Genomic DNA, 13,176 nt, shown 5'->3' on the forward strand with positions numbered 1-13,176 from the left:
TACTAACTCTCCTTTCCTTGTCTTTGTAAATATGAAGGTCTTTTCGTGGAATGTTAGAGGTTTTAACGGCAGCTCGCGGCAGAGGGTTATCAGGGGTTGGGTCAATGTAAATAGACCCCTGATTGGTGCCATTCTAGAAACAAGAGTTCATGAAGAGAATGCATCTGCAATTGTCTCTTCAACCTTTCCTGGTTGGCGTTGGGATAATAACTATGACAATGCAGCTCTTGGAAGGATCTGGGTCATTTAAGATCCTTCAATCTCTGTTATTACTTTCAAGAAATCAGCTCAGTTTATTTTATGTGGTGTGTTGGATCCTGCAACGGGTGAGACCTTGGTGGTTGCCTTCGTGTATGGGTTCAACACCGAAGCTCAAAGGCGTCTGCTTTGGGAAGATCTGTCGGTTATAAACAGGGATTCTCCTGCGAAGGACAAGCCTTGGTTGATACTAGGCGACTTCAACCAGATTGTCTTCTCCTCCGAGCATTTTTCCTTATATCCTTCTGCTCTTCCTCTCAGTGGTATGAATGACCTCAGGACTTGCATGGTTGATAATGATTTCTCGGATATCACTAGCAGGGGTGCTTTCTATACTTGGTCTAATTGCAGTGTAGAAGCTCCGGTGCTGAGAAAATTGGACAGGGCCTTGGTTAACGATTGTTGGAGCTCTGTCTTTCCAGATTCAGTGGCCGTCTTCGATCCTCCGGGTGATTCTGATCATTCGCCATGCCTGGTTAGTACAGGATCGGCCCCGGAGAAAAGCAAGAAGAGCTTCAAATATTTTTCCTTCTTCTCAACTCACTCGAAATACAAAAAGTTCATTTCTGAAGCATGGAATTCGCTGGCATGTATAGGCTCTCCTCTTTTCATGTTGGGAGAAAGGATGAAGTTAGCCAAAGTGTGCTGCAAAAAGCTCAACTCGGAAGGATTTGGTAATATTCAACAGAGAACCTCGGAGGCGCTCAATACCTTAGAGGAGATCCAAAAGGTCCTTCTTCAATCTCCTTCGGATTCTCTGTTCAGAGAAGAACATGTCGCAAGAGAGAAGTGACGTTTCTTTGCTAATGCTCAAGATATCTTCTATAGACAAAAATCCAGGATTAGATGGCTCAAGGATGGGGATTCAAACACCCATTTCTTCTTTAGGGCAGTGCAAGCTCACCAAGCCCGTAATGCTATCCGTTATCTCCGTGATCCCAATGGCTTCAGAGTGGACAATGTGCATCAGATTAAGGATATGACTGTCTCCTTTTTCTCTAATTTGCTGGGTTCCGAAAGCAGTGGTGTTACTCCCTTCTCGGTGGAAAGAATCAAAGCTCTTCACCCCTTCAGATGTAACTCAGACTTAGCGGCTGCGTTGGTCGAGGTTCCGTCGGATGAAGAGATCAAGGATACCTTCTTCAGAATGCCAAAAAACAAGGCACCAGGTCCGTATGGATTCCCTGTAGAATTCTTTCTTGAGACCTGGGATATTGTGGGTAAGGAATCCATCCATGCAGTTAAAGACTTCTTCCTCTCGGGGCACCTGATCAGAAGATTCAACGCCACAATAATAGCTCTCTTACCAAAAATCACTGGAGCGGATCAGCTCGCACAGTTCAGGCCGGTCTCATTGTGTTCTACGATCTACAAAGTGATTGCTCGGATACTTAAAAAGCGCCTAAAGCTCTTTGTTCCTACAGTGGTTCAGGCAAATCAAGTTGGGTTTATCAAAGGTAGATTGATGTGTGAGAATGTTCTGCTGGCATCTGAGTTTGTTTCGGATTTTCACAAAAGGGGTCCGGTTTCTCGAGGATGCTTGCAAGTTGACCTGTCGAAGGCCTTTGATAACCTGAATTGGGAATTCATTCTTAACGTGCTCAAAGTTCTCGACATCCCTGAGCAGTTCGTGGCCTGGATTCAGGAATGTATATCGACCCCTGCTTACAGTATCGCCTTCAATGGTGAGCTCATTGGTTTTTTTACAGGGAAAAAAGGTATCCGGCAAGGCGACCCTATATCCTCTCTTCTCTTTGTTCTGGTGATGGACATTTTGTCTAAGCTGTTAGATGCGGGAGCGGTTAATCAGGTTTTTTGTATTCATCCTCAATGCAATGCTCCCTTGGTCACACCCGTTAGCTTTGCTGACGATGTGTTATTGTTCTTTGATGGTTCTGAGGCTTCTCTGCAAGGAGTTCTTTCTATCCTGGAGGAGTTTAGAGCGGGTTCTGGCCTGGGAATGAACAGAACCAAATCGGCGGTTTTCTTTGATGGGGCTGATCACTCGAGAAGTGAGGCTATTGCATCTCGCCTGGGTCTTAAGCAGGGATCGTTGCCTGTTCGTTACTTAGGGGTCCCTCTGACATCAAGAAAATTAAGGAAACATGATTATCAACCCCTTTTGGACAAGATCTCTGCTCGGTTTTCGTCTTGGGCTGTTAGGAAACTATCTTTTGCTGGTCGCCTACAGCTCATCAATTCAGTCATTTACTCAACCATCACTTTCTGGGCATCTATCTTTCTGCTCCCTAACCAGTGTATTACAGCATTGGAGCAGATGTGTAATGGGTTTCTCTGGAAAGGGGTTCCGAACTCAGCAAAGGGGGCAAAAGTCAGTTGGGATTCAGTTTGCTCTCCTAAGATATGTGGAGGTCTTGGTCTTAGGAGGCTTGCGGCTTGGAATAAGGTTCTGGGTCTTAAATTGATCTGGCTTATTTTCGCAGCTTCAGGTTCATTATGGGTGTCTTGGATTAGACTCAATCTTATTGGTACTGCAAATTTTTGGGAGCTAAATTCTTCGGCTTCAGGAAGCTGGATTTGGCGCAGCATCTGTAAATTACGTCCTCTGGCGAGGCAATTTGTTGTCTGTGATGTTGGCTCGGGTCGAACAGCAAGCTTTTGGTTTGACAATTGGACCTCTCTAGGTCCTCTTATTGACCTCACTGGTGAGACTGGTCCAAGATCTTCTAGCTTACCCCTTGATGCAGTTGTGGCGAATGCTTTGACAAATGGTTCTTGGTGGATTTCCTCTTTTAGAAGTAGAAATCCAATCATTTCTCTTCTTCGGCAATGTCTCCCTAATCCTGCTTCCATTGTCAACTCTGAGGTCGATGACCAGTACCTTTGGAAGATAGGTGATCGGCCGCCTGTGGATAGGTTTTCAGCTGCAGATACCTGGAACTCGTTGTTTCCTCTTGGAGTTGAGGTGGATTGGCACAAGACAGTTTGGTTTAAAGGTCGTATTCCGAAGCATTCTTTTGTCACTTGGGTTTTAGCTCGCCACCGTCTTCCTACTCGAGACAGACTCAGCGGATGGGGCATGAATGTTCCAATTAACTGCCCTCTCTGCGACAGCTTTCCTGAATCCCACCAACATCTATTTTTTGATTGTGTCTTCAGTTCGGAGGTATGGTCTTTCTTCTATTCAAAAGTGCAGCTATCTCCTCCACCTTTAATTGATGCTGGATTGCGATGGATGAGAGACCCTTCTAGGGACAAGAACATTGCTCTGATTTTAAAGTTAGCATTCCAAGCTTCTATTTACGCGATCTGGAAAGAGAGAAATGCTCGGATTCACACATCCATAGCTCGGACACCTGCTAGCTTGATTTCAGAGATTCAATTAACTTTGCGGAGAAGATTGGATCCATTGTCTCGTGCTCAAAGGAACCTCCCCACAGTCATTTCTTATCTTACTTCTTGGTTCACTTACTTCCAGTCTTAGCTGCCTAGGTATAGTTTTTTGGATAGGCTAACACAGATCCCTTTTTGTTGATCTGCTTTTGACGTGCTGTATCCTTGCAGGGTTGAATCGGTTTAATATAATGAAGTTAAAAAAAAAAAAGTCATCAGATATTTTATAAATTGGGAGAGATTTTTTTTGAGTTTTTGTTTGGCTTATCATAAAAAATTTACGTAAATACACATCTTAAAGCAAATATGGGTGATATTTTAAAGGGTTGTACAACTAAAATAAATTAGAACATTAAAAATTAAAAATATATAAATATATAGACGGGCATACTTCAAAACGATTGGTTGTTGGTGATAAATTTATAAAATTAATTCAAATAACAAGAGATTAAGCTTCTCACTATATATAGCCAGTGCCGTCCTTAAATTTTGGGTGGCCTAAAGCAATTTGAAAATTTTTGGCATTTATATATTTACTATTTTTATTTAATAAAATATATTTGATTTGGTTAAACAAATTTCTATTATTTTTTTAAAGTAATAAAACATTTTATTATTGTTTTCTGTAAAATATTAATTATTTCATTAAATAATTAAAAAACCTCAAAGAAACCAAAAATATAAACTTGAAAACTATTAAAATGAAACAGAAGTATAATCATAATATGTTAGCTGAAAATATTTGATAATTAAAAAAAAAGAAACATGATAAATAAATTAGAAAGAATAACATAAAATTATGAGAAAATAATAATAATACTTAAGAAAAAGAAAAACACTTTGACAAAAAAAATGCCAAGAGTTTTAGAAAGAAAAATAAAAATAGTATTTATTTGACGCTAAAAGAGAAAAGAAAAAAATAAAGAAAATTAAAAAGTTTGTAAATCTAACACATTATTTAATAAAATAATGTTGCGTAAAGCTGATGCTTCTTCTGCGTTAATGGTCGGGACGGGCGTGTATATAGCCACATACTTCCGACATCATTTGGTTATCACCTGAATTATATTGAAGAGTAAAACTGAGCTATCTCGCTCAGCATATCAAGATATTGTGATATTTTCATATCAATATAGAACACAACATACAAAACCTTCTCTCACAAGTCACAACATTACATGCATTGGCCTGGTCTAACATTTTGTTTAGTTCGTCCTTTAAAATTTCTGTAAATAGTTCTACCATAAGATGATTTTTGACACCACTATATCTGATATAAGATTGGAGTCACACCAAATCTTATAGTTCACAAGGTTGTCAAAAACAACAAGTTTTGTTGCGGAAGTGGGCGATGATAGAGATGAATGATGGTGGTTTTGATTGACTCTCTCAATCGATGGTGATTGACTCTCTCAATCTGTGAACGAAATAGATGGTTTGAATCTCACAAGAAAACTAAGTCACAGCCTCTAAAGAGTTAAGTGAATCTCACACTTAAATCTAAAGAACAAGAACAATCTTTGCAAAGAACAACTTTGAAAGAAAACAAATACTTCGTATTAAAATTGATTGAAATGTGAGTTTTAACAATGGACTAAGAGGAGCTTATATAATGCTCTTACACGTTCTAAAATTCTAAAGATTAAGAAACAAATCAAAGCTAATCAAAAATTAGCCGTTAGGCTCTAAATGAGTAAATCTTGGCCAAATATGAAAATGTGATAATGCATTTGTATCTGGACGGTTTTAAGGGATAAGTTAGCTTCTCTGGAACATTATTATCTTCATAAAATACTCCCAAACTGTAGCATTCAAAGGAAAAGAGCCGTTGGATAGTTATGGCAAGTGAAGTTGCAGAAGGATCCGCCTGATCCTGTGACTTCTGGTACATGGTGGGACAATATTTGGACCCTCTGATTGGTAAATGAAGTCTCCTGGTCGCCAAAGTCGGTTCTGTGTTGAATTAAACCGGTTGACTCTCATACTTGCCATAAATAGCTCGGTTTGTCTCAATTGAAGATACAATTGGATCCGCCTGATCCAATGCGTGTTGGTGCACCTTAGGATATTGTGGAAGGCTTTTAGAAGGAACTCAGAGTCTCCTGGGCGCCACTGACATGTTTGAAGTCTCCAAAACCCGGAAGGTTCCAAATAAGCCAAGTGGGGGATCCTTTGGTTTAGATATTGAATATCTCCTAAACCAAAATCGATCTCGGTCTGATTCCAATTCTCCGTGATTCTCTGATGAGTCAAGATTCCAGAAAATGTCGGTTTACAGCTTAATTCCTCTTAGTTTAGTTGGACTTCTCCAATTAAGGCGGATATGTCTAAATCAGGTAAGTTGAGGATCACCCGATTTATAAACTTAATATCTCCTTCATCTGAACTCCAATTGGACTGATTCTACTTCGAGGCGTGCTCTGGCTGAGTTAGGAATGTAGTACAAGTGGTAGTTGGGCTGGAACACTTGTTCTTGGACTTCATTTGACCTGGACAAAGCTCGCATGTCTCCTTAGCTTGTCTTGGTTCCATGTTCTCCTCTTTTTGTTTCTTGATTCCTTGCTTTATGTCTGATGATGACTTGATGTACTCATCAATATCGAACTTTCAACTACATGCGGAAGTATGCAAATGATGGTGAGCCTTCCTAACAATTATAAGACAGGTTTATAGATGGTATATGTATGATGATGTATTTAGGATGAAGGTGCATATGTGTATGATCTCTTAGCTTGAACGCAGTTTGAATGAACTTGTTATCATAAGGATAACAGAGAAGCATCTTGTTGAGAAGTATTAGTCCATGCTTCATTCAGATCTTATGGTATTTGTTTTTCCATTGAGAATGAGTTACACCACAATTCAATTTTGAGCAATAAAGTTAAAGTAATTTGTCAATCGAAAATTAGCATGATAAATCTCTATTGTACATGTTCCCTTAACTGGTTTTGGAGAGAAATCAATTCTAATACGTTCTGGCGTAAAATATTTTATGAGCTCTTTTTTTTAGATCTTAATTCCATCATATGTTTGTCTAAATTTTGTTGTTCAAGTGGAGACTAAGTTGATAAAAAAAGAGCAAGGTGGTTAGAGCAGAAACTCACCAAGGAGATGATGGCAATACTAAGAGGAAAAGAAAGCGAACAAACCCCACATTAAAAAAAGGTGAGATATAAAATCGAGAGGTTATCAAAGGAATTTAAGAGAAAGGAAGAAAAGACTTCTACTAGCCGAGAATTGAGATTTCAAAGCTTTTTTTAGTTTGACATAATTTTTGTTCGTTATATCAGTATATGGTTTCTATGATCAGACAAAACAAGGATATAAATTACATGAAGATTTTGGCTTTGCATGATGTTATTCATTTGGCAGCATAATTTTCTTGAAAAAGTTTTTTAGAATTTTTTTTTTTGGTTTTATGCATTCACAGAACCATTTGTTTTTCAATATAATTTGGAGAAAAGCTTAATAAGAAATGTGAATGAAAAAAAAATCAGTGCCCTTTGAGAAAACCAAAAATACGGGATGACTGAATTGAGCATAGATTGAGATGATAAGGAAAAGAAAAAAAAGGAATAAATCTAAAACCATATAGAATAAATAAAAAATTAGAAGGATATAATTAATTACATTAAAAAATTATAGCTAATTTGAAATAATAAATTTAATAAAAATAAACTTTCAAACAAGAAAATTAAGTCTATAATTCTTAATTAAGAAATATAAAATTAAACATACTACCATTATATTTATGAACTGGATAGAAAAAATTAATTAAATTTTTAGCTAAATCAAATTTTATTTCACTAATAATTGAGATCCCATAAGTATAAAATACATAAAGGAAAACAATTATAAGAGTTCTAATACCTTTGAAATTTATAAATAAGTAAAGTTATCGAATAAAAAAACCTATACAATTGAATAAAAGAAAACTATATCATAGAAAAATGAATCTATAATGGGTTTCTGCTAGGGCTGGAATTATTATCCGGTATCCGGTTCTATCCGATCAGTAAAAACCGAATATCCGTGTAGTTCGGATCCGATAGTAAAATTAAGTATTCGTTTATTTCGGATACGGATCCGGATAATAGAAAATTTTGAAACCAGATATCCGTTATCCGTTTGTTAAATATTTATTTATTTTTAATAATATTTATTTATTTTAAATAATATTTATTCATTTTTTAAAATTAACTTTAGAATTATTTTTGGTTTAACTCTTTTACATATAATTAAAATTCATATTGTGTGATAATTTATATTTTAGATTGTGAAACAAAAATATAAAAATGGATAGCATATGGAAACGAAAATAAATTAAATTCTCTAATACTATTTTCTCTTTTATTATGTAAACTTTTAAACTTTATGCTATTTGAATGTTACTTGAATGTTTTTTAATTTTTGCTATTTGTAACTTGCTATGATGATACATTTTAATTATCTATGTTATCTTATTATAATTTTTTAAAATTAAAAAAAAAATTAAATCAACAAAACCAGATATCCGGTCGGATATCCGTAAATATTCGGTTCAAATCGGATATCTGATCTTCGGATCCGGATCCGGATAGTAAAACTGATTATCCGGTGGATCCGGATCTGGATCCGGATATCTTGAAAAGTCCGAATATCCGGCTCCGTTTCAGACCTAGTTTCTGCATTGTCCTTTCCTTTGTCTATCAGTTAATGAAATATAGCTGACTAAAGAAAAAAGTACTTGACTAATATTTTTTATGAATATATTTATATTTCTAAATTCATTTAATCCAGAAAAGCAAATAAGCCAATTTTTTTGTTGCTGTTGCAATGTTGGTTATATATCAAAGGGAAAATAAACTATAGTATTAGTGGCTAATTATGGAGAAAATTATTGTTCAAAAAAACGTTATGGAGAAATTTTATCTTTACTTGATCGTGAATTTAAAGAATATTTAAACTACAAAAAATAAATAATTTATATAGTCTTAAAAACAATTAATATATGTTCGGCCTGAAAATTATTTATCCAAGTATCAAAATTTTCAGATAATGTGAGTAGAAAAAAGGTGGCGAATTCAAAGGAAATGGAGTTGCTTGTAATGTGAAGCAAACATGATTGGCCTTTTGCTTGGTTTTCAACTCTCATCATAACGGACTACTTATTTCGTCTTTTACTTTCTTTTACTCTCTCCACCTTTTATTTTAATTTAAATTTTTGTCCCCATTTTCGTTGAAAGAGTTTTTTGTTGTTCTTTCAAGTCAAAAGACAAAGCAACATAAAAAGTAGAACGCATGTAATATATTTTCTTTTTCGTGCAGTAAAAAAAAAAGAAAATAGGAAAATAGAGGAGAAAGTCTAAAGAACGTAGTAAAAGACCCAAACGTGCCTCCATGATTACTCTATCAAATTCAAAGTCATCACACCGAAATGGTCCATACTACGTGTCGAACCTGGTCAGAGATTTCTTTCAAGACTCAAGAGTCTCTATTTCATATATTGTCTCTTTGAAACGTTCTTTAATTATTTTCATAACTAGTCAAACTTCCGATAAATACTTATTGACAAAGACCATTCGATCCACTCATGTTTCCCAATCACAAGTCGCAACCATCAAAACATGGATAATTTCTTCTATGCTTTTTAAAGTTAAAATTTAGAATTTAATTATTTTGACAGAAAACAGGGTTTTAGGAATATTAAGTCTATATCATAAATTCGAGCATAGACATGGATCCATACTCTATATTCGATCTCGATATTGAGTGGCACATGTTGAACTACACCAGCATATATATATCTCCGTATGAGAAAAACTATAAAAAAAAAATTTTAAAAAAGAATAAGACGTCTTAAAACAGTATCATGATTCATGAATATATATGCCTCCAATTACATAGATTGCAATGAATTATTGAGACTAAAAGTGAATAAACCGCATGAACTTTACATTCACTTCATTACTAAGAACTTATAGCTAGGTATCGCTTAGTTATAGTTAAACAAAATCCGGGAAACTTAACATTGTATATAAAGATATAATGGGATCACTCATGAGTCGTTGTCGGGATTTATGGATTCGTCGGAGAAGTAACCGGGAAAAGAGGAAGAAGAAGTGGCTGAGAGTCTCTAGGAGTTGAGATTGGAGAAGGATGAAGATAAAAGCCTTTCTCGGCCATGGCTTTTTCTTCTTCAGATGAGTTCCCTAACGATAAAGGCGATGACTTGTTGAAGGGGTCATCATTGCTTCTCAGAGGCGTCACGGGACTGTTTAGCCCTAGTTTTGGGAAATCAAGCATGCTTGGAGACAGAAGAATATTCTCTGATGAGCTGTTCCTCGGAGAGAATCTTGGGCTTTGATGAGCACTGTTTCCTCCTCCTGAGAACATCAATCTCTGAGAATTTTGAAGCCTTAAAGTATTGATCATGAGATCATTTTTAACGAACATGTTGTTGTTGTTTTGTCTTCTTTCGTAGAGCTTGAAGTTGTTGGTTTTCTTGATAGGTGGGATCGAGAAACCTACTTTATTGTTGTTGTTGTTTGCCGGAGAAGGAGCTTCTTGGTGTTCTCCGGTAGTGGGATCGGTGGAAGAACCTGTGAGCATCTGAACAACTTGTTTGAAAGTGGAAGTATCTGCTTGAACAAATGTTGTTGGGTAAGGATTTGAGAGATGTTGATGCTGGTCATGATGATTATGATGAAGAGGAGATCTTGTCTGAGCCTGAAACCTAGGAGATGAGATTATGGGAGATGGCTTTTGCATGATTTGTTCTGGTTTTGAAGACATGGATGATGTTGAAAGCTCCATTAATGATATGTCTCTCTGTGTATATGAGGAAAGGGAGAGAGAGAGAATGATTGAAGGAGAAGAAGAAGAAGAGTGGAAGTTGCTGATATGAATAATGTGTAATGTTGTTTAGTTTTGTCGTGCGACGACAATTAAAAAGACTTTAAAGTGAGGTGTCATGGACCCATCTCATTCTCTCTCTTTTAAATTCTTTTTTATTTATTTGAGAAATTAAAATTCTCTCAAAAACCTAATTTGTTAGAGCATATGCAACGCTGATTCTTGAGCGTTATTTTAGGGGTACTTAAGCCCAAATTTAATTGAAAAAGAAATTAAAACCCAAGTAACGATTTCTAAATAAGGTCTGCAAAAAGCGATGCTTGGGCATACATGACACATCGTTATTAGTCCAAAAAAATAAAATATTTTTTCTTTTTTTAAGAACATCGCTACGTGGCAAAATTTGTTTTCCAAATAACTTAAATTACAATATTTCTTTTTTTAAAAATCCCTTTGCATTGGAGACAACAAAATACTAATTTTTAGTTTGGATATTTAACTTAACTTTAATAGTATTTTATTGGTTAAGTACCCTTAATGGAGTACTATCATTGCTGATGCTCTTAGATTCGTGTTCCGAAGACAGTACATATACAACATCATCATTACTCTTATACGAATCAGCAAGTGTTTGAAAATATCTGTCAAGGATATAATAATTTTTTGGATACTTTGGAATTTGGATGTGTGGATTATTTTTCATATGGCGTGTGAAAAATAGAAGAGAAATTTCCATAATAATAAACCAACGAAATTATTATTACCATTTTAATACTCTAAATGCAAATTCATATTTATTACTCCAACTTTTATATTTTAATTCTCCAATCCCTTTCTACAATATAGCGTTAAAGGTCTTACGACTAAAACTCTAAAACTCTTCTCAGGGTTTTCTGGTACAACGCTCTTTTCAAAATCCTATGTTTTTTTGAAGTTGTAAATAATATCTATTGTAGGGCTTGTTTTAATCTTGTGTTAGAAATTATAATGTAAAATGAATGTACGATTAAGAGTTGATGAAAAAAAATGATAGTGTATTGTTTGGATATGTAAGAAATTGTTATATTAAAATGATAATAGAAGTTTAGTTATATTATCATGGAATTTTTTTATAAAAGCATTTTTGTAAACACAACAAACAAACACATTGGGGATGCTTCTAAGTTTTTATTATGAATTGACTCATTAGCTCACGATTTAGATATATTTAAGTTCAAGTTGATAGATATGAACTCATATATTGACATGAGCCGAGCTAACTCACATGAGCTGAACTAAGTTAATTCATTAAAAACAAAATTTATATGATTGAATATAGAGTTTACCAACAACAGACCAAGTTAACACGTTTAGATTGATATCTAGATTTGTTGTCCAACTAATATGAATATCTCCAGGGTCATTTGACAAAAGAAAAAAAAACTAATATCTCCACGCTTAGAATAAATAATCCGGGTCTGTACGTATTATCTTTGATACTTGCTGGCTGGTGCAAAAAAAATGATGGATCTGAAATGCTAAATATATCATCAATTTGTAACCAAATTTATCATGACTACTTCACTCTTGGTGTATATTAGCATTTGGTGTACATACTTTCTGTTAGTACGCTTATGTCGTGTTTGGTTTATATGTAAGATATTTTCATTATAGTAACATAAGTAACAGAAAGTTTGTACATTAAAAACTAACTTACACCAAAGGTAAAATAGTCTTTATAAAATTTGTGAGATAATTAATAACCACGACTTGACCCCCCCCCCCCCCCCAAAAAAAAAAAAATTTACGACAAAATGATTGACTTAAAAACTAAATATCCACCACAAATTTCAACTGATTTTTCATCACAATTTTTGTCTTTCTAGCCAAATATTACTTGTCCCATACCAAAACTTACCATAATTTGTCTTGAAACATAGTATGAATATTTTTACCAAATAAAAAACATAGTATGAATAGTATTATGCATATTATAAATGATAATATGCGAAGGTCGTAATGTACATGGTAGTGTGCTGGCTAGTCTCCTCCTCCTCCTTACCAACTTTACTATATGTTTAAGATTTGTGGCTTTCTATTTCCCTTCCTCATATATTGTTTAAATGTAGTTTTATTCTCTTATCTCTATTCATTTCAATTATGCAAAACATTGTATATTTTTTGAACCATAGCTTGTACTCCGTTTATTTTAATTTGAAAATCCTTTAACCCTAAATAAACAAATATTATGGATGATTGAATTCTTTATCATGCAATGTCACATTTGTATTTGAGATCACCTCTGCGGTCAACCACCATCACAATTTTTACCATTTGTATTTGATAATATATATATATATATATATATAAATGACTCTAAAGTGATGGATAATATATATATATATATATTATAATTAAACATTCATCCTTTATATAGAAGTTTTATTAAGAGATCGTAACAAAATAAAAAAATTATAAGACTTAAAAAATATGGTAAAGAAAGAGAATGAAAAATACAATTTGTAGACAATCTATAAATATATGTCCAACTTGACAAACAAAAATATTGATATCTATAGTTTTTTCTTCTTAATCATTTACATACTTTAGACCATAGCGCGGATTCATACGCTATCATCTATCATATAACTATTTAATATCAACAGATTCGGACTTAAGACATTGAAACTGAAGTAGAAAAATACATACATACCTATTTTGGGATATTTATAAAGAATCGTATATTGAAGT

The 13,176-nt window shown here is 34.5% G+C and overlaps 1 protein-coding gene and 1 pseudogene across 1 annotated transcript; one reads left to right on the forward strand and one right to left on the reverse strand.

The window, feature by feature from the left end:
- The first annotated feature begins 31 nt into the window (after positions 1 to 31).
- LOC112086492 lies at positions 32 to 3,703 on the forward strand (annotated as a pseudogene).
- A 5,787-nt stretch (positions 3,704 to 9,490) lies between these two features.
- On the reverse strand, positions 9,491 to 10,469 carry LOC18016987 (VQ motif-containing protein 33). The gene has a single exon (XM_006401594.2). It carries the CDS (start codon positions 10,405 to 10,407, stop codon positions 9,670 to 9,672), a length of 738 nt encoding a protein of 245 aa, XP_006401657.1. The 5' UTR covers positions 10,408 to 10,469; the 3' UTR covers positions 9,491 to 9,669.
- Positions 10,470 to 13,176: the final 2,707 nt, after the last annotated feature.

This window comes from Eutrema salsugineum, unplaced genomic scaffold (genome assembly GCF_000478725.1).
Source record: "Eutrema salsugineum unplaced genomic scaffold, Eutsalg1_0 scaffold_2, whole genome shotgun sequence".
Classification (NCBI taxonomy): Eukaryota; Viridiplantae; Streptophyta; class Magnoliopsida; order Brassicales; family Brassicaceae; genus Eutrema; species Eutrema salsugineum.

What these genes read in the sequence shown, in the direction of transcription:
- LOC18016987 (XM_006401594.2), bottom strand. Translation starts at nt 10,407, where the DNA reads ATGGAGCTTTCAACATCATCCATGTCTTCAAAACCAGAACAAATCATG.